Source organism: Globicephala melas, chromosome 4 (assembly GCF_963455315.2).
Source record: "Globicephala melas chromosome 4, mGloMel1.2, whole genome shotgun sequence".
Classification (NCBI taxonomy): domain Eukaryota; kingdom Metazoa; phylum Chordata; class Mammalia; order Artiodactyla; family Delphinidae; genus Globicephala; species Globicephala melas.
Window position 1 is genome coordinate 126,436,093 of NC_083317.1, and position 27,600 is coordinate 126,463,692.

Consider the following 27,600-nt stretch of genomic DNA (forward strand, 5'->3'; position numbering starts at 1 on the left):
GATCTGGATTGGCTACCTGTATTGATCACATTCACTCTTATAGGATAATATAGTACCATCCCCTTTAAGATAGTAAGTACCTTTAAGATACTATTCTTTGATCTTGACCTATAGTTAATTCAGGCTAGCTAATGATTACACAGTGGGACTAAACTCTTCCCTTTGAGTACTTAGAACAGAAGCTTGTTTATTTACTGAATGACACCCTGGTATTTAAAAATGTTTGATTATTTCAGATGTTACCTAGTTTGCTTTGGCAATGACTTTTCCCCCCATTAAATAGGCTTGTAATTGTATAACATACAGATTTTTCAAAACTATATTAATAGCTTCAATAGAAAGCATGCCTTTCTGTTTTTTAGAGCTCCTAAGATTTTTTTTAAACTTTTAATTATTCTCCGTTAGTAAAAATTTTTCCTTTGAATTAGAGTATATGTAAAAGTAGAAAGAATAAAAAAATCACTTAGTTTTATCCAGGACAAGAATATCCACTGATAATATTTTGATATAGTTCTTTTTAAGCAGTTTTGTGTGCATGTTTGTGAAAATACTGTTTTTCTGTATTTTTCTGCTGATATTTAGGGAAGCTGAAATATTTGACAATTCAAAAGGTTAGCATCACAGAGAGAGTTAACTTTTATGAGAATATAGGTGTCTTTTTGAGATTTACCATCTTTTCAAAACTTAGATCACTGTGCTTTCTTTGGGTCTTGATCTCCAAAGCATATGGAATCATTAGCCACCATTATCTGTACCTAAGCTTGTCAGATTTACCAAATAAAAATACAGTAGATCCATGGGATACTCTTAATGCCAAAAAGTCATTCACTGTTTATCTAAAATTCAAATAGAACTAGACATACTGTGTTTTTTTTGTTTTTTTGTTTTTAAATTTGACAACTCTAACTTCACCCTACTAACAGCACAGAGATCTAATATATATTAGAATTGAATTTCTCTTTTTATAAACAATGTACCATATTTCATATTTCATTTAGTGTATAAAGCTTATTGTACAAAAATTTTTTTATGCAATGTGCCCTGCAATTTGAATGACTAAGAAAATGCCACGAGTGTTTTATTGCATTGAATTAAACAGTTTATAAGCTCTTAAAATTTATAAATTGTACTTTAGACCCTCAGCAGTTTAGGAAAGCTGGCCTTATGATCATATACACAAATTCAAATGTTAACAGTCATTTAGGAAGTTGAGTAAGTCTGTTCTGATGTTTTAGAATGAAATTTTACTTTAAATACCTAACAAGTCATTTTTTGCAGTTGCTGATTTGTATGTGATGACTACAACCGGGACTTTGTGAGGTCATTCCTCCTGGGAAAACAATGAACAATTATTTCAATTTAACTTCAGGAACAAGTTTGCTGCCTCCTCCTCCCCAGCGAAAACAATAGAACCTTTACAGACATAACTGCCCTGACGGGTCTAAAAATACCTTTTCCTGAAAGATGATATGCCTAATTATTTCATTTTCTGTTTATTCTCAATAATTATTTATAGAGCTACTGCTGGGGTTTTGATTATTCTTTGTAGAGAAGGTACTTGTTACTCCTGCATTAATTTCTCCAAATACCCAGTAGTAAATCTTGATCAGAGGATTTTGTCAGCATCCTGAAAAAAGTATTTGAACACTTCCTTTTTCTCCTCACCTATCTAAAGCTGTGGCATACCTTAAAGTGAAGGAAATACATAGTCTGTAGGATTTTAACAGTATCTTTAATATGAAGAAATTGTTCATTCAGTACTTTTTTAATATCAAAAATTTATATTTGACTGTAAACTATACAGTACTCTTATCTTAAAATTTAAGCTTTGCTATCAAATTTTCATACCACAAGACATATAGGCAATTAACTAGGCTTAAAATTAAATTCCTTAGCCTAACTTTTTATTTTTGGTAAAGTTTCTACTTTTAAGAGATCTTTATAGTAGTTCCCCAATTCAGGCTTCATCCATTTCTTCCTTTTTCTTTCTTTTTTTTTTTCCTTCCTTTCTTTTTTTGTTTTAATTTTTATTGGAGTATAGTTGATTTACAATGTTGTATTAGTTTCAGATGTACAGCAAAGTGAATCAGTTATACATACACATATATCCACTCCTTTTTTTTTTTTTTTTTGAGATTCTTTTCCCATATAGGCCATTTCTGAGTATTGAGTAGAGTTCCCTGTGCTATACAGCATGTTCTTATTAGTTATCTATTTTATATATAGTAGTGTGTATATGTCAATCCTAATCTCCCAATTTATCCCTCCCCCGCCGTATCCCCTGATAACTGTTTTCTACATCCATGACTCTACTTCTGTTTTGTAAATAAGTTCATTTGTAACCCCCCCTTTTTTTTAAGATTCCACATATAAACAGTATCATATGATATTTATCTTTCTGTGTCTGACTTACTTCAGTCAGTATGACAATCTCTAGGTCCATCCATGTTGCTGCAAATGGCGTTATTTCGTTCTTTTTTATGGCTGAGTAATATTTCAATGTACATATGTTCCACATCTTCTTTATCCATTCCTCTGTCAATGGATATTTAGGTTGCTTCCATGTCTTGGCTATTGTAAGTAGCGCTACAATGAACATTGGGGTGCATGTATCTTTTCAAATTATGGTTTTCTCTGGATATATGCCCAGGAGTGGGATTGCTGGGTCATATGGTAGTTCTATTTTTAGTTTTTGTGTGTGTGTGTGTGTGTGTGTGTTAGTTTCTGCTTTATAGCAAAGTGAATCAGTTATACATATACATATGTTCCCATATCTCTTCCCTCTTGCATCTCCCTCCCTCCCACCCTCCCTATCCCACCCCTCCAGGCGGTCACAAAGCACCGAGCCGATATCCCTGTGCCATGCGGCTGCTTCCCACTAGCTATCTACCTTACGTTTGTTAGTGTATATATGTCCATGCCTCTCTCTCGCCCTGTCACAGCTCACCCTTCCCCCTCCCCATATCCACAAGTCTGTTCTCCAGTAGGTCTGTGTCTTTATTCCTGTCTTACCCCTAGGTTCTTCATGACATTTTTTTCCCCCTTAAATTCCATATATATGTGTTAGCATATGGTATTTGTCTTTTTCTTTCTGACTTACTTCACTCTGTATGACAGACTCTAGGTCTATCCACCTCATTACGAATAGCTCAATTTCGTTTCTTTTTATGGCTGAGTAATATTCCATTGTATATATGTGCCACATCTTCTTTATCCATTCATCCAATGATGGGCACTTAGGTTGTTTCCATCTCTGGGCTATTGTAAATAGAGCTGCAATGAACACTTTGGTACATGACTCTTTTTGAATTTTGGTTTTCTCAGGGTATATGCCCAGTAGTGGGATTGCTGGGTCATATGTATTTGTAGTTGTTTAAGGAACCTCCATACTGTTCTCCATAGTGGCTGTACCAGTTTACATTCCCACCAACAATGTGGGACGGTTCCCTTTTCTCCGCACCCTCTCCAGCACTTATTGTTTGTAGATTTTTTGATGATGGCCATTCTGACCCGTGTGAGGTGATAATGTCATTGTAGTTTTGATTGCATATCTCTAATAATTAGTGATGTTGAGCATCTTTTCATGTACTTTTTGGTCATCTGTATGTCTTCTTTGGAGAAATGTCTGTTTAGGTCTTCTTCTCATTTTTTGATTGGGTTGTTTGTTTTTTTGTTATTGAGCTGCATGAGCCATTTGTATATTTTGGACATTAATTGTTGGTTGCTTTGTTTGCAAATATTTTCTCCCATTCTGAGGGTTATCTTTTTCTTTTGTTTATGGTTTCCTTCTGTGCAAAAGCTTTTAAGTTTAATTAGATCCCATTTGTTTATTTTTGTTTTTATTGTCATTACTTTAGAAGGTGGATCAGAAAAGATCTTGCTTCGATTTATGTCAGAGAGTGTTCTGCCTCTGTTTTCCTCTAAGAGTTTTATAGTATCTGCCCTTACATTTAGGTCTTCAATCCATTTTGAGTTTATTTTTGTGTATGGTGTTAGGGAGTGTTCTAATTTCATTCTCTTACGTGTAACTGTCCAGTTTTCCCAGCACCACTTATTGAAGAGACTGTCTTGTCTACATTGTATATGCTTGCCTCCTTTGTTTTGTTGTTGTTTAAAATATTTATTTATTTACTTACTTATTTATTTTTTGTGGTATGTGGGCCTCTCACTGTTGTGGCCTCTCCTGTTGCGGAGCACAGGCTCTGGGCGCACAGGCTCAGCAGCCGTGGCTCACGGGCCCACCCGCTCCGCGGCATGTGGGATCTTCCCAGACCAGGGCACGAACCCGTGTCCCCTGCATTGGCAGGTGGACTCTCAACCACTGTGCCACCAGGGAAGCCCTAAAATATTTATTTATTTTGACTGTGCTGTGTCTTAGTTGTGGCACACAGGATATTTGTTGTGGCATGTGGGATCTTTAGTTGCAGTATGCAGACTTCTTAGTTGTGGCATGCGGGCTTCTTAGTTGCAGCATGCAGAGTGTTAGTTGTGGCATGCATGCAGGAACTAGTTCCCCGACCAGGAATCACATCCTGGGCTCCCTGCATTGGGAGCGTGGAGTCTTGCCCACTGGACCACTAGGGAAGTCCACTTGCCTCCTTTGTTATAGATTAGGTAACCATTCATCAGTTTCTTAAAAAGCAGATTGTCAGAGATTGGGATTTAGTGAGTCTGGGATGTATGAAAGAAATCTGTACTTTTCAGTTGTCTCTCATAGTTATGTGAAAAGAGTCCCTTATTTATATTATTGAAAAAAAATCACCAAAACAATAGCAATTGCAATTCAACAGTTCATATTGAGTGTTTATACTTGAGAACCACAGCACTGAACTTGGGTAATGTGGTCTTTGTCTGCTTGGAGCTCACAATCCAGTGGGAAATAATGGATCAGTAAACCGACAGTTACAATACAATGTATAAGTTGTTATAAGTCAAGGAGGGTCACTTAAATCAACTGGGTGAGTCAGGGCCTTCCTCTTTGCAGACAAACAGCTAAACTGTGACTTAAGCGCTCATTAGGAGTTGAGTAGGTGAAAGGAGATGGAAGAAGGAAAACCAAGTGGGAATGGCATATAGGAATGATGGCCTGTTCAAGGAATAAAAGAAATTGACTATGATTTGCTTAAGGGACAGCTAGGATAAGCAGGAAGTCCAGAGCGGCAATCGGCTTCAGAGCATGCAGAGCCATCCAGGCCGTGTAAAAAGTAGAGATTTAATTCGTAAGAGCAATTGGGAAGCTATTGAAGGGATTTAAGTAGGGGAGTAACATCATCAGATTTTCATTTTAGAAAAATTATTTAGGTTGGGGAATGGAAATGGATTGGAGGGATTAAGATTGTGAGTAGAGAAATTAATGAAAAACTGATGTAATAATTAATCCATGGGAGAGATGATGGTAGCTAGGATTAAGGTAATGGCTATAGGACCTAAGAGAACTAGACGGAGTTGAGAGACATTTAGAAAGTGGATTAGACATGACTTTTAGTAGATAAGGGGAGATAAAGAGTTTGATTTTTGTTAGATGTATCTATTATTAGGTATCCATTTCCATGTCCTTATCTGTAGTACCGATGATCTGTGAATAGAAATAGTTTGAACAGTGCAAAGGAAGAAGCTCTAAGATACTTAAGGTAGTTCGCTTAAATTACAGTTCATTCACATAGCTGATTTAGAGTAATATATTTTATTCCAGATCTAAAACTATCCAAGAAATCATATTTTACCCTCAAGATTTTACCTTTGTTGTATTATGGAACTTAAACATTTTAAATTTTCTATATTTAATACGTCAAATCAGTGCTAATATTTATTTTAGAAATAATGACTGTTTTAATAGACGTAAATATACAATGCAGGTAAGTCTACTATCAAGATAACACTCATTGACGTGCATATATTCAAATGATATAGTATTGATTTGGCCCTACAGAATGAAAAGTAACAGCTTGCCACACTGTGCTTCCCTCTCCAACACTATGAAATGCTGTTAATATTATCTCAATTTTCAAGGCAAAAATTTATATGCATTCTATATTCTTTCTTTTGAATTTGCATAAAAGGAATCTTGCGAGACCCACTGTGTTCCTGCTTCATATATTTAATATATCTGGGACTTTTATCCTAACAACACAGATCTACTTCATTCATTTTAGCACTTGCACCACTCTATCATGGTATATGGATGTATCTTAATTTTTTTAACCAGGTCTTAATGATTTATCTTTAGGTTGTTTCCAGTTTTTTGTTTATTATAAACAAAGCTACAGTGAACATGCTTGTACTGATATCATGTTATCTGTACAATTATTTCCATAGATTTGTGGAAATAAACAATCATGCAAATGAGAACAGACTTTTTACTCAGAGCTTGCTATAATAAAGGAATTTTGTGTTTGGCAGTGACTCAGAGTCAGGCAGGGGAGTGATAAACTTTTATGGTAGAGAAAGTGGATGGCTTTCATGTATGCCTGATGGAAGTTGCTGGCAGGAGGAAGCGCAAGGTGGGCTCACAAGAAGCTGGGCATCTTACGTGACTGGTTTGGGGAACATATTTGACTTTCACTAGTTGGTCCTGAGTCGCTCAGGTTGCACTTCCTCTTGGTGGAATACCAGGGTCAAAACTGTGTGTGTGTGTGTGTGTGTGTGTGTGTGTGTGTGTGTGTGTGTGTGTGTGTGTGTGTGTGTGTGTGTGTGTGTGTGTGTGTGTTCTAATAAATATTAAATATGCCTATTTCTCTTCTGTCCCTTCCAGCTTAAGGTTTTGTCCAACTTTAAAATGTTTGCCAATCTGATAGGTAAAAATTAATGCACATATAAAAATTTATACATGTTCTATTATTTTAGATATCTAGAATTATTTATTAGAATAATTATAAGCTTATACAGGCTGTTATATAGTTATTTTCATGGCAGAAGTGGTTCATAATTCAGTACAACAAAAAATAGTTTTATGTTTATGAGATTTTTGACTAACTGATATGCTATAACCATTGTTGAAAAATCACAGTAAACGGAAAGTTTATAAAATTGAAGTTTACTGAGTTTTAAGTAATAACTTGAGTTTTAGGCTTATTTGTAAAGTTTTCAGATTCTTAGCCTTTCTTAAATATTTTAAATGTGATTTACTTGATTTGTAAAGAAAAACTGGCTTTTTCATATGTGGTTTTAAAATAGTACTGTGAATTTCAGTGATTATCTTTTTAAAATTGGTAACCAGCTATATTTCTTTAAGAGGTTTCAAGTTTGTATTCTTTAGAAATCTAATTGTATGTTCATCTTCTATACATGAAGTTCGTTATTTTATCTTGAATATTTTTTTATCTTTCATAATATTCTCTTTATCTTTCATAATATTTTCCTGTTCAGTTTTGTTGGCTTCATAAAAACCAAGCATCCAAATTATCTTTTTTTGAGTATATTTTGTATTCTCTTAGCTACTCAAAATGACACGTTTAAAATTTTTGTTTAGGTTTGCATGAATTTGATGCCTTGAAGGATCCTGAGGTGAATGAGTTCCGAATAAAAATGCGCAGATTCAGTGAGGAAAAGATTCAGTCGCTTGTGGGATTGTCTTGGATGGATTGGCTAAAGCAAACCTATCCACCAGAGCATGAACCATCCATCCCTGAAAATCTAGAAGATAAACTTTACGGAGGAAAGCTCATTGTGGCTGTTCATTTTGAAAATTGTCAGGTAGTATTATATTATTTTAAGAAATACTTTACAATAAATTTGTGAATTTTACCAGAATGCAGCACCAATGTTAAAGGAGGCTGTTCCTCACCTAGTAAAGACTGACATAGATCATTTTTAGATTTAAGATGGAAATATATTTAGGATTATATGTGACAACCTAAAGTGACACATCCTTTGCACATATATGGTTTTTTGATGCATTTTTGTCTAGATCGGGGTCTGCAAACTGCAGTGGTTTTGAATGGTTTTTATATTTTTTGTGGGATGTAAAAAACTCCAAGAATTTTGAAGGATGTTAAAAAGAAAAGAAAGAAGAATATGCGACAGATACTCATATGTTGTTAGCAAAGCCTAGTTCTTTAGAGAAAAAGTTTGCCAACCCCTGGTATAGATAATGTTGTTTAATGTGGATATAATTTTATTTTCTCTTGTGATTTTTCTCTTGTCTATAAAATGAAAGGTTTGATCAAAGAGCTCTTTTTTCCATTTTCTTACATTTGCATTCTGTGAGTACGTGAACTAAGTGCCGGTTCGGAATTGGGCATTATAATAGAGTGTATATACAGTTAATCTGTATCTGAATGTTCATAGCAATTTTACAAACTAGATTATGCTACTGCCTTTGTATGAAGTGTGCTCATTTTATCATCTAGTCTCTGGCCTTGGAATTAGGGTAGGAGTACAGGGATATTTTGTTTTGTTCTTCAGTTACTGTGATAACAATAAGAAAACCTTTATCAGTAGTCCTTCTATGTTGAGCACTTTACTATGCCAGGAATTATGAAAGGTATTTTTGAAATATATTCTCTACTTCTCACAACAACCCAATAAAGTGTTGTTATTTTAACCCCATTTTATAGTGAAGAAACTGAAAGGGAGAGAAGTTTGAGTTCTTTTGTGCCCTGCTTCATAGCTGGTCAGTGGTAGAGTCAGGATTTTTTCCAGGTGTTTCTCATTTTATCAAGTCGGCCTCCTTGCCAAAAACATGTTATTAAGTATTTGTTAGGTCAGATGTAAAAAAAGGATCCTACATTCAGGCATTTTGCAAAGGAAGTTTGTCTAGAAAAAAAAAAAAGAAAACAATTTGCCACTCTATACTGAGATATGTTGAGACTCAAGTTCAATTTAAGCCAAGAACTGGATATCATAAAGTGTAAAGATCAAATTTAAAATACTGTTTAAGGAATTCTGCATTGTTGAAAGAGTTGAAATAGGGAATTTTACTGTTAAAAGGTGATTAGAATTCAACTTGAAAATACCTGCTCCGGGCAATTTGTCCATCTAGGTCAGTTTGAATTTCATCACATATGGGTCAAACCTCTACTGGATATACAAATTTTAATGTGATCATCATTGTAACAAAGTATATGTGAAAATAAGTGTTTTGAAGTTAGAAGAGAAATATAGATGTAAAATCTTATTGGATTCACGCAGTCATAGAACTTAACGGTGAAAGGAGTTTAGACATCATCTAGGCAGACTCTTTATATAACATAATAATTCTTTTCACCATCCTTTATATCCTGTGTCTCTAACCAAATACATCCAGTTGCTATGGGAGCCCTCTGCCTACTGAAGTAGCATGTTTTCACTGTGAGCAAGCACACATTTAAATTTTGAATTTAAAAAATTAAATTCAAACTAGCTTTCTGTGACTTCTGCTTATCTGGTTATACTTTCTTATTTAATATGTATCCATTCAATCTCCCTTTATTCTACATGCCAGATATTCAGATAATTGGAATATAGCTATCATATGTCTCCTTAGTCTCCTTTTCTTTCGGCTAAATACTTCCCAGGGATTAAACCAAAAATTCTTAGAGCTTTTGATCATACAGAATAGTAAATTTTTAAGTCATGAAATAATTTTAGAAAGTCACATAGAGTTTATAGATTTTTTTAAAAAATAAATTTATTTATTTTATTTATTTATTTTTGGCTGTGTTGGGTCTTTGTTGCTGGGTGCGGGCTTTCTCTAGTTGCGGCGAGCGGGGGCTACTCTCCATTGTGGTGCACGGATTTCTCATTGCGATAGCTTCTCTTGTTGTGGAGCATGGCCTCTAGGCACGCGGGCTTCAGTAGTTGTGGCACGTGGGCTCAGTAGTTTTGGCTCACGGGCTTAGTTGCTCCGCGGCATGTGGGATCTTCCCGGACCAGGGCTCAGACCCGTGTCCCCTGCATTGGCAGGCGGATTCTTAACCACTGCACCACCAAGGAAGCCCGAGTTTATAGATTTTTATTTAGGCTATTATTGCTTTAAAAAAAACCCAAACCCCATACCGTAATTTATTGCCAGCACTATTTCATAAGTGAATAAACATTTTACCATCAAAAAATAGGAATGACAGAATCTCAAAATAAAGGATGTTTGGCAACCGACTCCATCATACATGCATCACCCCGCCCACCCCCCCTCAAATTCTTTAAATTCTCATTTGGCCATTTCACCATCACTGCTGATAACCAGCATTGGGAAGCAGCATGTGGGAACACTAAAAATGAGATGAACTGTAACAAGGTATTCATTTAGGTTAAAAAATGATTTTCCAGGATTGGTAGGGGGAAAGAAAATTTACTGGAAATTAAATGTAAAGGATGTACATGTGTAAACATTATGTATAGTTGTGTACACTGTAGTACTTAATAATAAGTACAAATGTAAAGAGTGATTTTTTTTTCCAGTGTAAATACAAAATTGCTTCTTTTTTCTACCCCCCTTTTTAGGATGTGTTTAGCTTTCAAGTATCTCCTAATATGAATCCTATCAAAATAAATGAATTGGCAATCCAAAAACGTTTGACTATTCATGGGAAAGAAGATGAAGTTAGCCCCTATGACTATGTGTTGCAAGTCAGTGGGAGAGTAGAATATGTGTTTGGTGATCACCCACTAATTCAGTTCCAGGTATGTGTTTTAACTGTCAATTTACCATTTATTTACATTTAGTCATGAATTCTTTGTGTAGATGTTTTATGCAGGGAATTGATGTGCCTCAGGTTATTTTTGGAGTATAGTGGAGTTTAAATAAGATATGTGCATTGCGACACCCCTTCCCCCAGCATAAGGTATGCTATTTAAAGAAGCTTTGCCTTCAAGGAACTTGAGGATATTTTTGTTAAAATTACATTTGGAGACCAAAAAATGGTTGTTACATAAAGAATACTGGGTTAAGTGCCAAGTTAGAGGTAAATAGTAACAGAATTTTAGGAAAATATGTGATTACTCTTTCTTTAAAAATTAATTTAATTAATTAATTTATTTTTGGCTGCATTGGGTCTTCCTTGCTGCGCTCAGGCTTTCTCTAGTTGCAGCAAGTGGGGGCTACTCTTCGTTGCGGTGTGCGGGCTTCTCATTGCCATGGCTTCTCGTTGTGGAGCACGGGCTCTAGGCGCATGGGCTTCAGTAGTTGTGGCATGCAGGCTCAGTAGTTGTGGCTCGTGGGCTCTAGGCTCCCGGACTTCAGTAATTGTGGCGCATGGGCTTAGTTGCTCTGCGGCATGTGGGATCTTCCCTGACCAGGGCTTGAACCTGTGTCCCCTGCATTGGCAGGCGGATTCTTAACCATTGTGCCACCATGGAAACCTCTGATTACTCTAATTTGTGATTTTTGTTGTTTGTTTTAAGCAAGAGGGATACAGGCATGCCAGTTATTAAGTGATGTCTGTTTGAGAAGGAGCTCTGATTTATTACCAGGTAACAGGGGATTTTGTATCCTCCCCTTCTTTTTTTTCAGATTTTTAGTGTAGCCCTTAATCCTTGGTTTAGTAGGTAGAAAGTCTAGCAGCAGTTATAACCTCTGTGCACAGCTTTGGGATCTGTGACATTCTGACAGTAAGTGCTTGAACTCTAGCCCATGAGAGGAAGAAGGAAGATGAAAAGTGCTTGGTGGTGACATCTAAGTACTGACTTCTTCCCTTCATGTTCTGCCATCTTTTTTTTTTTTTTTTTTTTTTTTTGTGGTACGCGGGCCTCTCACTGTTGTGGCCACTCCCGTTGCGGAGCACAGGCTCCAGACGCGCAGGCTCAGCGGCCATGGCTCACGGGCCCAGCTGCTCCGCGGCATGTGGGATCCTCCCGGACCGGGGCACAAACCCGCGTCCCCTGCATCGGCAGGCGGACTCTCAACCACTGCGCCACCAGGGAAGCCCTCTGCCATCTTTTAAGTAGCCTACTGCTTCTTTAATTTAACACTTTTTTTTTAAACCTTAATAGGAGGAAAGTACATTGTTTTGCTCAAACTGGAATTTGTTATTACAAAGAAAACTAAAGACGTGTGTTTTTTGTACAAGGTCATGTGAGAAAGAAAATATACAATGAAGGTGAAGGAACCTGAAGGAAATGAAATGATACATCTTTCATAGTGAAAAGTTTTTGAATGAATTTATTTATCATAGTATCATGTTAACTCCCACTTATAGGCCATTCTGGAAATTTTCTTTTTTCCAGAAGTGTATTTTCAGTGGTTCTGAATTGAATACAATATACTGAGTCACACTTTATATCTGTATAGGAAATTTATTATAGTGAGGAGTACATTGGATTTCTATTCATTATGTTAGGAATCTTTGGTAATGTGAATAACCACCCCTCTTCTTTTATGCCTCTGGAGAATCATCCTGGTTTCATGGAAATGAAACAGAGCATCAAGCTCAAATGGCCAGTAAGTTTTTGATGGAAAGGCAGTAATGGGTGCCTGGAGCCCTGTGCTGAAAAGCTACCAGGTCTGCCTCAGGGATCCATGGAAATGTGGCCATCTCAAGACTTACAAAAAATGGCCACATGTGTACTACATATTCACCTTTCCTGACTTACTGGTCAGAGGTGGCAGTGTGGCATCACAGTCTATGACGATCAAGTCCTGCCCCTGGAAAGGTGTGCCAGTTGGTCATACTGTCAGGTCTTAAGTGCAGAGAAGAGAAAATAAAACATCTATACTGTGGCACATATTTCTCCAAAGTTTAGCAAACAGAAAAGAAGTCAGACAAATGGATTTAAATCCAGGTGTTAAAGATACTAGCTGTGTAATTTAGCTTTCTGATTTTCAGTTCTTTAGTCTATTAAAAGGGGAAAATCTGTCTTTTAGAGTTATGAAGATTAGCTCTAACATATAAGAAGTATCTAGTTCAGTTCTCAGGTATGTAGATGTTCAATTAATTGTAGCAATTTTATGTTGTGATTTTTATTTCTCATATTCTTGACATTGAGTTGTTATTTAAGATACTCTTTCACAGTGCATTTGTTCTAGTGTTGTTCAGCTTAATTTTATTCTTCTGTTGATTTAAGTTTTGCTTGAAAATCCTTACCTTATTCTTTCTTGCCACTGTAGTATATCCGGAACTGTGTAATGAATAGGACCTTGCCCCATTTTATACTTGTGGAATGTTGCAAGATCAAGAAGCTGTATGAACAGGAAATGATTGCCATAGAGGCTGCCATAAATCGAAATTCATCTAACCTTCCTCTTCCTTTACCACCAAAGAAAACTCGAATTATTTCTGTAAGTTTCACGTGTGAACCTTTGGTAACCCCAGAAGGCACGCGATTTTTTTGGTTAGGTTGTATGCTTAAGCCTATTTTCCACAGAATATTAATATGAATTAATATTAATATTCCCCAGAATATTAATGCATATTTGCCAAAGATCCATCACCATTTATTAGTAATTATCTTTTTAGCTACCCTTCTTTTTCCTTACTCAGGCTACATATGATTGTAAACAGGCCATTTATGTTTTCGATTATCTTTTGGTGCTAAAGAAAAATGCCCTCAAATTTGAGATATGTTGAGATTAGAGCTAAATGGGACTTCAAAGAGCAAGTTGAGCATTCTAGTAGAAAAGTTAGATGTGCAGAGACAGTTGATTTTCTGGTATATCTCATTTCTTTCAGTTTATCTATAATAGTGTTTTGGTATAATTTGTTTTCTTCTTTCTTTCTTATTGAATACTTTTAGACTTTAAATGTAACAAAGCCATCATTTTTTTCTAGAATGTAATATATATGTATAAAGCAAATCTTAAGTTTGTATTCATCAGAACACGACAGTTTTAAAATAGTTCTTCAGTCTTAAGAAATTGAATGTTTAACCATTCCTTGATGATTAAGTTATTATCTTTATATTAATTTATTGGTCAATTCTTAATTTATGCAAAACTTTTAATACTATTTTTTAATGGTGTTTAGTGAATTTCTTAGCAATACTGGAATGCTGCCTGTTTTGCCTTGAGAACTAAGTGCTAGTGGTTGTGATGGTTATTTTAATATATATGATTTTCAGTTGTTAGTTCAGAGGTGTATTTTCATTCTTTTACCAATGGAAATGAGAACTGATAAGACGATTTCATTGCTAGCATAGAATATTCATTTCTTTCATTAAAATACTCTGTTTATTTCATTTTTTTACAGCATGTTTGGGAAAATAACAACCCTTTCCAAATTGTCTTGGTTAAGGGAAATAAACTTAATACAGAAGAAACTGTAAAAGTGAGTACTTGTTAAGATTTGAATTTATCTTCAGCTCCATTATTTGAATAAGTCACTGATACGCTCAGTGAAAGTCACATTGGAGACGAATTTTACCCATATTGGTTAACTACAGGCGATAGAGTATGGTATATAGGACAGTTAAGAATTTTTGTTTTAAAATATTCTTTGAATAGTTTGAGATGTACTGGATAGATTGACATTTTCCCAGTATATATTATGGAAAAGAAATGGGTTTAGATCAAGAATTCAGCAAGTGAAATTTAAGCCAAACCTATAGGTCACATATTTCTGGGCAGGCTTACTCTCCTTTCTCAGCTTTGCTTAGAGCTGCACAATAGCCTCTCTTACCCCCTCCCCCTTTTTTTTCCATTTAAACTTGCTGAAAACACAGAAAATGTAATATTTTTTCCTGAAATAAAATACATGACTCTGTTGTAGACCACAACTTGTTAACACATGAGGATTTATTGCACCAGCCCTACAGTTAAGACTTAACAAGGCATTTTGTCTGAAAGTGTAAAGCATACATTTTCCCCTATTTAGCTTGGCAGGAAATTAAATGAATAGTTTTGTGATCCAAGAAAGAGATTCAGTTAGTTTAAGATGTTTGCTGGCATGAGGATATATTCAGGAGCACCTTGCCAAAGATTACCAGTGGCTTGCTTTTATAAATGGACATTAAAGATTCTTTGGGTAGCTGTCATTAAAATAAGGGATTTTTTTCACTTTTATTCTTAGCTAGATTTTAATTCTTAATGAGTATGCTTATGGCCAATTAGCCTTTGTTTTCTATTTTAGTGGTAATTTAATTTTTCCCTTTAATTTAAATTTTCTTTATTAATTTTTTCCAGTGGCAAAAGTATAGCATGATTGTTGAAACAGGCAAAAAAATTCCAAACATTATTTAAGAAAAAAGTTGCTGATCTCTCCTCCCCATCTCTTTACCATCATATGGGATTCAAGGTCAACAGGCCTTGAGTGACCTCCATGTTTATACAAATATATATACACATATGGTTTATACAAATATATATAAACATATGGTTGTGTTTATTTTGTTGATTGGTCGGTTTCTTAAAGAAAAGGGATGATGTTACATATATGTATTCTATAACTTGATTTCTTCACTTTATATCTTGGATGGTCCTCTGGATTATTAAATATTTAGTAGAGTTCCTCGGGAATTATATTTCTTTTTTTTTTAATGGTTTTTGGGTTTTTTTGACTTTTTATTTTATTTTTTTCATGCACACACACTGTATTTTATTTTTACAAGAGATAAACTGACACCAAGCATTGTAAATGGATGACCACAAAAGCAACAATGATTGCAGTTAGCAAACACGAAACACACTTATACAATGTCATAATATTGACATTCAGTCCAGTAATCCTCCACTGTAACAGCTCCTTTACTTTGCAGTGAAAATTGATTTGTATATTTTTTGCCTCTGAGTCCTTGTGGGATTTTTTTTTTATTATTCAAACAGAAAGTCACAAAAATTATAATCATCCTCATCAGTTCACTCAGTCCCATGTAATTAATTTTTTTTTTCATCTTGATCTTTTGTTAGCACTTTTATTAATTCATCAGTTTTCCATTAGAGTTCTGAAAATGCTTATTCATTCAGTTCAGCAGTATAGTCAGTTACCCGAAACCTGTACTTGTCAGAGTCTTTTCCATGAATTCCTTGAAGATGAAACCCCTTTATAGGAACATTTTTGTGAAAGCATCAGACTATACCCAGAACTGTCTGTAAATGACAAAAGACTTAAAAATGACCACGGTTAAAGATTTGATGAAAGTTCATAATAATGCAATTGACAAGGAAATTTAGTTATTTCTGAGATATATATTTTAAAGTAATAACTAGAATTATGACTTATAACATTATACCAGAACATATAAGATTTTCAGAAATTTCATGTAATGTCTGAAACATTTATATTAACATATTTCCATACAGATAACCCAAAGAAAGTTTAGTATTAGTTGTTTTTTGTTTGTTTATACTGCAGGTTCTTATTAGTCATCAATTTTATACACATCAGTGTATACATGTCAATCCCAATCGTCCAGTTCAGCACACCGCCATCCCCACCCCACCATGGTTTTCCCCCCTTGGTGTCCATACGTTTGTTCTCTACATCTGTGTCTCAATTTCTGCCCTGCAAACCGGTTCATCTCTACCATTTTCTAGGTTCCACATATATGCGTTAATATACTATTTTTGTTTTTCTCTTTCTGACTTACTTCACTCTGTATGACAGTCTCTAGATCCATCCACGTCTCAACAAATGACTCAATTTCGTTCCTTTTTATGGCTGAGTAATATTCCATCGTATATATGTACCACAACTTCTTTATCCATTTGTCTATCAGTGGACATTTAGGTTGCTTCCATGACCTGGTTATTGTAAGTAGTGCTGCAGTGAACACTGAGGTGCATGTGTCTTTTTGAATTATGGTTTTCTCTGGGTATATTCCCAGTAGTGGGATTGCTGGATCATATCCTTTAGTTTTTTAAGGAACCTCCATACTGTTCTCCACAGTGGCTGTATCCATTTACATTCCCACCAACAGTGCAAGAGGGTTCCCTTTTCTCCACACCCTCTCCAGCATTTGTTGTTTGTATATTTTCTGATGATGCCCATTCTAACTGGTGTGAGGTGATACCTTATTGTAGTTTTGATTTGCTTTCTCTAATAATTAGTGATGTTGAGCAGCTTTTCATGTGCTTCTTGGCCATCTGTATGTCTTCTTTGGAGAAATGTCTATTTAGGTCTTCTGCCCATTTTTGGATTGGGTTGTTTGTTTCTTTAATATTGAGTTGCATGAGCTGTTAATATATTTTGGAGATTAATCCTTTGTCCGTTGATTCGTTTGCGAATATTTTCTCCCGTTCTGAGGGTTGTCATTTCGTCTGTTTATGGTTTCCTTTGCTGTGCAAAAGCTTTGAAGTTTCATTGGGACCCATTTGTTTACTTTTGTTTTTATTTCCATTACTCAAGGAGGTGGATCAAAAAAGATCTTGCTGTGGTTTATGTCAAAGAGTGTTCTTCCTATGTTTTCCTCTAAGAGTTTTATAGTGTCTGGTCTTACATTTAGGTCTTGAATCCATTTTGAGTTTATTTTTGTGTATGGTGTTAGGGAGTGTTCTAATTTCATTCTTTTACATGTAGCTGTCCAGTTTTCCCAGCACCACTTATTGAAGAGACTGTCTTTTCTCCATTGTATATCTTTGCCTCCTTTGTCATAGATTAGTTGACCATAGGTGCGTGGGTTTATCTCTGGGCTTTCTATCTTGTTGCACTGATCTACGTTTCTCTTTTTGTGCCGGAACCATATTGTCTTGATTACTGTAGCTCTGTAGTATAGTCTGAAGTCAGGGAGTCTGATTCCTCCAGCTCTGTTTTTTTCTCTCAAGACTGCTTTGGCTATTTGGGGTGGGGTCTTTTGTGTCTCCATACAAATTTTAAGTTGATTTGTTCTAGTTCCATAAAAAATGCCACTGGTAATTTGATAGGGATTGCATTGAATCCCTGTGTATGATCCTTTTAATGTGTTGTTGGATTCTGTTTGCTGGTATTTTGTTGAGGATTTTTGCGTCTATATTCATCAGTGATATTGGTCTGTAATTTTCTTTTTTTGTAGTATCTCGATGTGGTTTTGGTATGAGGGTGATGGTGGCCTCATAGAATGAGTTTGGGAGTGTTCCTTCCTCTGCAATTTTTTGGAAGAGTTTTAGAAGGATGGGTGTTAGCTCTTCTCTAAATGTTTGATTGAATTCACCTGTGAAGCCATCTGGTCCTGGGCTTTTGTTTGTTGGAAGATTTTTAATCACAGTTTCAATTTCATTACTTGTGATTGGTCTGTTCATATTTTCTATTTCTTCCTGGTTCAGTCTTGGAAGGTTATACCTTTCTAAGAATTTGTCCATTTCTTCCAGGTTGTCCATTTTATTGGCACAGAGTTGCTTGTAGTAGTCTCTTAGGATGCTTTGTATTTCTGCGTTGTCTGTTGTAACTTCTCCTTTTTCATTTCTAATTTTATTGATTTGAGTCCTCTTCCTCTTTTTCTTGATGAGTCTGGCTAATGGTTTATCAATTTTGTTTATCTTCTCAAAGATCCAGCTTTTAGTTTTATTGATCTTTGCTCTTGTTTTGTTTCTATTTTATTTATTTCTGCTCTGATCTTTATGATTTCTTTCCTTCTACTAATTTTGGGTTTTGTTTGTTCTTCTTTCTCTAGTTCCTTTAGGTGTAAGGTTAGATTGTTTACTTGAGATTTTTCTTGTTTCTTGAGGTAGGGTTGTATAGGTATAAACTTCCCTCTTAGAACTGCTTTTGCTGCATCCCATATGTTTTGGATTGTCGTGTTTTCATTGTCATTTGTCTCTAGGTATTTTTTGATGTCCTCTTTGATTTCTTCAGTGATCTCTTGGTTATTTAGTAACGTATTGTTTAGCCTCCATGTGTTTGTTTTTTTTACGTTTTTTTCCCCTGTAATTCATTTCTAATCTCATAGCATTATGGTCAGAAAAGGTGCTTGATATGATTTCAGTTTTCTTAAATTTACTGAGGCTTGATTTGTGATCCAAGATGTAATCTATCCTGGAGTGTGTTTCTTGTGCACTTGAGAAGAAAGTATAATCTGCTCTTTTTGGATGGAATGTCCTATAAATATCAATTAAATATCTCTGGTCTATTGTGTCATTTAAAGCTTCTGTTTCCTTATTTATTTTCATTTTGTATGATCTGTCCATTGGTGTAAGTGAGCTGTTAAAGTCCCCCACTATTATTGTGTTACTGTCGATTTCCTCTTTTATACCTGTTAGCAGTTGCCTTATGTATTGAGGTGCTCCTATGTTGGGTGCATATATATTTATAATTGTTATATCTTCTTCTTGGATTGATCCCTTGATCATTATGTAGTGTAATTCCTTGTCTCTTATAACATTCTTTATTTTAAAGTCTATTTTATCTGATATGAGTATTGCTACTCCAGCTTACTTTTGATTTCCATTTGCATGGAATATCTTTTCTATCCCCTCACTTTCAGTCTGTATGTGTCGCTAGGTCTGAAGTGGGTCTCTTGTAGACAGCATATATATGGGTCTTGTTTTTGTATCCATTTAGCAAGCTTGTGACTTTTGGTTGGAGCATTTAATCCGTTCACGTTTAAGGTAATTATCGATATGTATTTTCCTATGACCATTTTCTTGATCGTTTTGGGCTTGTTTTTGTAGATACTTTTCTTCTTTTGTGTTTCCCACTTAGAGAAGTTCCTTTAGCATTTGTTGTAGGGCTGGTTTGGTGGTGCTGAATTCTCTTAGGTTTTGCTTGTTTGTAAAGCTTTTGATTTCTCTATCGAATCTGAATGAGATCCTTGCTGGGTAGAGTAATCTTGGTTGTAGTTTCTTCCTTTTCATCACTTTAAGTATATCACACCACTCCCTTCTGGTTTGTAGAGTTTCTGCTGAGAAATCAGCTGTTAACCTTATGGGAGTTACCTTGTATGTTATTTGTCGTTTTTCTCTTGTTGCTTTCAGTAATTTTTCTTTGTCTTTAATTTTTGCCAATTTGATTATTGTGTGTCTCGGTGTGTTTCTCCTTGGGTTTATCCTGTATGAGACTCGCTGCACTTCCTGGACTTGGGTGGCTGTTTCCTTTCCCATGTTAGGGAAGTTTTCAGTTATAATCTCTTCAGATATATTCTCTGGTCCTTTCTCTCTCTCTCTTCTCCTTCTGGGACCCCTATAATGTGAATGTTGTTGCATTTAATGTTGTCCCAGAGGTCTCCTAGGCTGTCTTCATTTCTTTTCATTCTTTTTTCCTTATTCTGTTCTGCATCAGTGAATTCCATCATTCTGTCTTCCAGGTCACTTATCTGTCTTCTGCCTCACTTATTCTGCTATTGATTCCTTCTAGTGTAGTTTTCATTTCCGTTATTGTATTTTTCATCTCTGTTTGTTTGTTCTTTAATGCTTCTAGGTCTTTGTTAAACATTTCTTGCATCTTCTCGATCTTTGCCTCCATTCTTTTTCCGAGGTCCTGGATCATCTTCACTATCATTATTCTGAATTCTTTTTCTGGAAGGTTGCCTATCTCCACTTCATTTAGTTGTTTTTCTGGGGTTTTATCTTGTTCTTTCATCTGGTACATAGCCCTCTGCCTTTTCATCTTGTCTCTCTTTCTGTGCATGTGGTTTTTGTTCCACAGGCTGCAGGATTGTAGTTCTTCTTGCTTCTGCTCTGCTGTCTGCCCTCTGGTGGATGAGGCTATCAAGAGGCTTGATGAGAGGGACTGGTGGTGGGTAGAGCTGACTGCTGCTCTGGTGGGAAGAGCTCAGTAAAACTTTAATCCACTTGACTCTTGATGGGTGGGGCTGGGTTCTCTCCCTGTTGGTTGTTTGGCCTGTGGCAACCCAACACTGGAGCCTACCTGGCCTCTTTGGAGGGGCTAATGACAGACTCTGGGAGGGTTCACTCCAAGGAGTACTTCCCAGAACTTCTTCTGTCAGTGTCCTTGTCCCCACGGTGAGCCACAGCCACCCCCCGCCTCTGCAGGATACCCTCCAACACTAGCAGGTAGTTTTGGTTCAGTCTTCCCTGGGGTCACTGCTCCTTCCCCTGGGTCCCGATGGGCACACTACTTTGTGTCTGCCCTCCAGGAGTGGAGTCTCTCTTTCCCCCAGTCCTGTCAAAGTCCTGCAGTCAATTCCCACTAGGCTTCAAAGTCTGATTCTCTAGGAATTCCTCCTCCCGTTGCTAGACCCCCAGGTTGGGAAGCCTGACGTGGGGCTCAGAACCTTCACTCCAGTGGGTGCACTCCTGTGGTATAAGTGTTCTCCAGTCTGTGAGTCACCCACCCAGCAGTTATGGGATTTGATTTTACTGTGATTGTACCCCTCCTACCATCTCATTGTGGCTTCTCCTTTATCTTTGGATGTGGGGTATCTTTTTTGGTGAGTTCTAGTGTCTTCCTGTCGATGATTGTCCAGCAGCTAGTTGTGATTCTGGTGTTCTCACAAGAGGGAGTGAGAGCACATCCTTCTACTCCACCATCTTGGTTCCTCCCTCGGGTATTATATTTCTAAAGGCAGAAATCACGTATAGGCAGATATACCTCAAGTCATATGGAGTGTTTTTTTTAACATATATGTATGATTTTGTTTAGTAGTTTGTATGTATACATGTATAATTTACATTTTAAAAATGGAAATTCCTACTTGTTCCCATTTTTTAGGTTATTGTATTTATTACTTATTTAATGCTTTTGTAGTTATTATTTCTCTACAGCCTTTTGTTGTTACTTAGTTTCTTCCTGAAGGAGGACCAAATAAGCATTCACTACATGCTTTATTTTTCTTGAGCATTATGCTTTATTTTTGTCATTGACACATTATTTGTGAGTGACATTTTATTTTCATAGGTTTTAACAACTTCCATCAGCTATTTCAAGCTGGATTCATTCTATTGTTTGTGGTCATATATTCATAGGAATAATAGGCTTAGTTTAAAGTACCCTCCCCCCCACTCCAGCTAATTCTCTAGTTCCCCCTCCTCCACCTTTTTCTCTTTCCAGTGGGATTACATAGTTGAATTTAAGTAAATTAATGCAATTATGGCATGAGTTTCTTGTAGGTACACCTCATTCTTTTTAATTGCTACACAGGTTAGGAGTTCCTTTACAAAGTTGAAGAGAAATCTGGGGGGAAAAAGAAGACAAGGGGTAGATGCGGAGCAGGGAACTTTCTTTCCAAACTTTTTCCTTTTCTTAATGTACTGGCTAGGACTTTCAGTATGATGTTGAATAGAACCGCTGAGAGTAGATGGTATTAGTCAGGATTCTGCAAAGGGGGGGGGAAATAATAGGGTGTGTGTGTGCATGCGTGTTTGTGTTCACACACACACACACACAGATTTATTTAAGGAATTGGCTCATGCAAATAGTTGGCAAACTGGAAATCCAGAAGAACGGATAGTTTAGTCTGAGTCTGAAGGCCTGAGAACCAGGAGGCACCTATCATGAAGTTCCTGTTGAAGTTCTGTAGGCTCAAGACCCAGGAAGAGCTGAGGTTAGATAGTTAGGCAAAAGTTCTTTCTTACTCTAAGTAGGACAAGTGTTTTTGTTCTATTCATTTTTTCCACTGATTGGATTACCACCACCTACTCTAAGGAGGGTAATCTGCTTTTGTCAGGCCACCATTTAAATGTCAATCTTATCAGGGAAAAAAAAAACCACTCTGACAGAAACAACCAGAATATCTGAATGCCCCAAGGCCCAGTCACACGGGCAAATGAAATTAACCATCACAGTAGACATTTTTGTTTTGTTCTTAAAGAAAAGCATTTAGTCTTTCAACTTTAAGTATAATATTACCTGTAGGTTTTTCGTACGTGCCCTTTATTCAAGAAGTTCTCTTCTGTTTCTACTTAGCCAAGAGATTTTATCCTGAAAGGGATAGAAAAAGTTGCACTTTGTCCACTGCTTTTTCTGTATTTATTGAGGTGATTGTGTAGTTTTTATATTTTGGTCAGTTAATTTGATTGATTTTCAGAAGTTAAGACCAACCTTGCATTTCTGAAATATGTACTACACATTGAAGATGTAGTAGCCCTTTTATATATTGCTGGATTTGATTTATTAATATTATGTTATGAATTTTTATGTCTGTGCTCACAGGGAATATTGGTCTGCACTTTTCTTTTTGTGTAATGTCTTCCTCTGGTTTTGGAATCAGGAAAATGTTGACCTTATAAATTGAGTTGAGAAACCTTCCCCTCCTCAATTTTCTGAACAAGTTTATGTAGGATTGGTATTATTTCTTCCTTAAATATTTGGTAGGATTTACTCCAAGCCACCTGAGCCTGGAGTTTTTTTTATGGGAAGGTTTTTAATTAGAAATTTAATTTCTTTTATAGATATATAGATAGTCATATTTTCTGTTTCTTTTGTGTCAGCTTTGATAATTTTTGTCTTTTGAAGAATTTAAGTTGATAAATTTTTTGGCATTAAGTTCATAATAACCCCTCAAATTAGTTTTATGTTGCTGTGTAACAAATTACCACAAACCTAGCAGCTTAAAACAACACCTATTTATTAGCTCATATTTCTGTTGTTCAGAAGTCTGAGCATGGTGTGGCTGGGTTTTCTGCTTATGGTCTTACAGGGTTGAAATCCAGGTGTTAGTTGGGCTACATTCCTTCCCGAAGCTCTAGGGAAGAATCTGCTTCCAGGATGATTCAAGTTATTGGCCACATTCAGTTCCTTGCAGTTGTAGGCTTGAGGTTTTCTTTGCTTGATGGCTTTTGGCTAGGGATTGCTCTAAGTTACTAGAAGCACCTTTCAGGTCCTAGCTGTGTGGCTCTCTTAAGCATTAAATCCTTTCCTTGCTTTGAATCTCTTGCCAGAAGATCCTGATCCCTTTTAAGGGCTCACCAGTGGGTCAGGCCCTTGAAGGATAATCTCCCTTCCTTTGTTTTATTTTGTTTTGGCCATGGCGCTCAGCATGTGGGAACTTAGTTCCCAGACCAGGGATCAAACTGGCGCTCCCTGCAGTGGAAGCACAGTCTTACCCGCTGGACCGCCATGGAAATCCCTCCCTTCCTTAAAGTAACCTATGTCATATAGTAAAACGTAATCACGGTAGTGAAATCCATTGTAATGGCAGTCCCAGAGATCTTACTGGGCACATGATTCTCTGGAGTCTATAATGAAACCCTAGGTGTTCGGTGAAGATTCACTACTCTGCCTGGCTGGCATTTGAATGTCTTTCACTGTTAAAGTGCTTAGAATTCTGTAGTATACAGCTTCCTGGTTGATCTTTTCCCCACCTCGTGGCATTTCCCTTTTCAGGTCTGCATCTTAATATTCAGCAGAAGCCTTATATCAGTGTTGCTCAGAATCTAGAAGATGGTATTAGTGCAGGTAGAACTCAGAAAGCCCTCTAATTATAGCACTAGTTGGAATGGGTTCTTCTAACTCTCAGAGAGAGTGGGGATCTCCCCATTTTTTCCCTCTCTTTTTTGTTTTCTGTTCTTTTCTCTGTTCTTATTTGCCCTAGTATCCCAAGAAGTCCTGTGGCAGCAGTAGCAGAGCGGCAGTGGCAGAAGCAACAGCATTGGGGACAGGCCTAAAATGCAGAGTTGAGCCTTCCTCTTTGACTAGAGGAGTTGTAGCCCTAAGAGAATGGGACATGTCCTGATTGACCTCCCCCCTTTCCCTTTCTGTCCTTCTCTTTTTGGCATAGTTGTAGGAAATGTGGGTGAATAACGCCTCAGTTTTCTGGCTAGGTGACAAGAAGAGGGGAGCCCCAGGCAACCAAAAAATACTTGGATGATTTCAGAGTGGGACGAGCTCAGGAAACTTCTAGGTTTATTCCTGAGCTGTACATATATGGATCAGAGTCATAACTGCCTGTATACTTTGAGAACTGAACTGTGGCCTAAACCACCACCCAAGTCTCCGACTAGTCACTGTATGGTGCACATACAAGGACAGATCCAGATAGCCCTGCAAAGGATTTGAAAACTGAACTGGTATTGGAACCACAACTCACAGAAGGTTTGTTGGAACTTGCAGCCTGAACCTAACCATTGTCTCCTAAAACAAACAACAACATTCTCTGTAGAATATAAACAAAACCGAGTGTCTTATAATAGTCAAAATGTGTAGGATATATTTCAAAATTAATTGGCATATAAAGAACCAGGAAAATCTCAAGTTGTATGGACCATGAGAATCAACAGCCATCAGTGCTGAGATGACATAGATGTTGGAATTATTCACAAAGCTGTTAAAGTAGTTATTATAAAAATGCTCTAACAACTAAGGGCGAAACACAAACAATGAAAAGGAATGGAAAAATAGAAAGTCTCAGCCAGCATATACAGTTGTCCATCAGTATCTGCAGGGGTTTGGTTCCAGGACCCCCAGAGGACACCAAAAGCCTCAGAATTTCAAGTAAGTTCCTTATATTAAATGACATAGTATTCTTATACAACCTATGCACATCCTGTACTTTATTATTATTTTTAAAATTAATAAACTTACTTTATTTTTGGCTGCGTTGGGTCTTTGTTGCTGCACTTGGGCTTTCTTTAGTTGCGGCAAGCAGGGACTACTCTCCATTGCGGTGCGTGTGCTTCTCATTGAGGTGGCTTCTCGTTGCGGAGCATGGGCTCTAGGTGTGCGGGCTTCAGTAGTTGTGGCACACGGGCTCAGTAGTTGTGGCTTGTGGGCTCTAGAGCGCAGGCTCAATAGTTGTGGCGCACAGGCTTAGTTGCTCTGTGGCATGTGGGATCCTCCCAGGCCAGGGCTCGAACCCATGTGCCCTGCATTGGCAGGTGGATTCCCAACCACTGAGCCACCAGGGAAGCCCCACATCCTGTACTTTAAATAATCTGTAGATTACTTATAATACCCAATACCATGTAAATGCTACGTAAATAGTTACTGGAGTGCAGCAAATTCAAGTTTTTCTTTTTATCACTTTCTGGAAGTTTTTTTCCGAAATATTTTTGATCAGTGGTTGGTTTAATCTGTGGTTGCAGAACCTGTGGATAAGGAGGGCCAGCTAATTAAAAAACTCTGGGGAAAAAAAAAACCCTCAATGGGGCTTCCCTGGTGGCGCAGTGGTTGAGAGTCCGCCTGCCGATGCAGGGGACACGGGTTCGTGCCCCGGTCCGGGAAGATCCCACATGCCGCGGAGCGGCTGGGCCCGTGAGCCATGGCCGCTGAGCCTGCGCGTCCGGCGCCTGTGCTCCGCAACAGGAGAGGCCACAACAGTGAGAGACCCGCGTACCGCAAAAAAAAAACCCCAAACAAACCCTCAATGGACTCAATAATGGAAGTAGTGTGAAAGGAAAGAGTAGTGAACTTGAAGATTAATCAATAAAATTTTCCAGTTTGAATGGAGAGAAAAATGGTTGGAGGAGAAAAAACTTCACAGAGTCTCAGATATCTGTATGACAATATCAGAAGGTCTAACTCGTGTGTAATCTGGATCTCAAAAGGAAAAGGGAAGGAATGAAGCTGAGAAAAACTAAACTAAAGAAATCATCACTGGGAGCTTTCCAAAGTTGGCAAAAGACATAAATATAACATGTTTAAGAAGCCCAACGAACCCTAAGCGTGATAAACCCAGAGAATTCCAAGCTCAGATATACTCCGTATCAAAACTCATAACTTGACTCTTCCTAGTTAAAACTCATAACACCTCATAAACCTAGTTATATGGCTCTCGCCACTCCTAACCTGTTAAAATAGATATAACCTAGGAAAGAAAAAACTATCTTAATCTTTTAATCTTCTTATTTCAGTACCTAGAACACTCAATAAATATTTGTGCAATGAATGAATACATTTTAATGTAACTGTCTCTAACATCTTTATATCCTTAGTTAAAGGTAGCACAGGACTCCTCCCACTAAGCCAGAACAAACCTGCCTTTTGATTGTAATATACTTCATGAAACCCTGGGAATTTCAGCCTATTCATGTTACTGATCTTTTTTTGGGTGTCTAATATCAGAAGGGTAAATGTAGTGGATTTTGGCCATATCGTCGAACAAGAAGGAAATTAGGTGTTGATGTTGGGAAAAAGTTTCACATCTTGGCCAACATAACATTTTTAATTGGTGAGTTCAGGAATGCGGTCTCTGCAGGCTTGGCACACCCTTGCTGTGGCACAGTTGAACGTCCTTTACATAACAAAGCCTGCCTTCTCTCATCTCCAAGTATTCTGGGACTTGTGAAAAAGTGTCTTTGGAAGCTTACTGAAGTTGGACAATGAAACATGTGACTGTAATTAAACATGATGGTCCTTTAAAATTCTCAACTTTTCAGAGCCTGAAGGTGATTGAGACAAAGCATCAGGAAATGTGACAATTTTGACAAAATTTCACATGATATAAATTTAGAGAATGGTTTTTCTTACTGCTTTTTCTGAAAACAAAACCCTTTTTTTAATGTCTTCTACTACAGGAAATTCTAAGCTCAGAAAACACAGAGTTTTTCACTTTATTTTAAATGTAGATAGTTTTTTCTTCTCTTGTTTGTTTTTAACCATGTATGAACTTCAGTCATTTTAGTGAATTACCAGGAGATTTCGCAATCAGACATAGTCCTGATGACTTGGTCTTAAATATATCACACTTTGACTATTAGAGAATGATATTTCAACAGTTTTCTTCAGAATGTGCAGGGTCATTTTTGTTTATTGTTACCCCACCCAAGTTAGATTCATTCTTTATTGTTATTCTTTTCCACACCACACCCTTGGCTGTTGCTGTTTACAGCTAGTATAGGACTTTCCTAGGTCATTATACTTGAGTTCTGTTTTGAGCTTTGTATCCAACCGATCCATAATTTTACTGTGTTCCATATATCTGAATTTTGCCAGAATTTGGTTGATA

The 27,600-nt window shown here is 36.9% G+C and overlaps 1 protein-coding gene across 4 annotated transcripts in view; it reads left to right on the plus strand.

Moving 5' to 3' along the window:
- PIK3CB (phosphatidylinositol-4,5-bisphosphate 3-kinase catalytic subunit beta) overlaps nt 1–27,600 on the plus strand; it is a 192,377-nt gene that overhangs the window by 93,875 nt on the left and 70,902 nt on the right. For 3 of the 4 annotated variants that reach the window (XM_030873374.3, XM_060298554.2, XM_060298553.2), the window contains 4 exons: nt 7,469–7,692; nt 10,420–10,599; nt 13,022–13,192; nt 14,100–14,177. In XM_030873374.3, the coding sequence (XP_030729234.1) occupies nt 7,469–7,692; nt 10,420–10,599; nt 13,022–13,192; nt 14,100–14,177 (653 nt within the window). Of the gene's footprint in view, nt 1–7,468; nt 7,693–10,419; nt 10,600–11,324; nt 11,389–13,021; nt 13,193–14,099; nt 14,178–27,600 lie in introns of those variants that run through there. The other variant, XM_060298555.2, reaches the window with a different exon arrangement.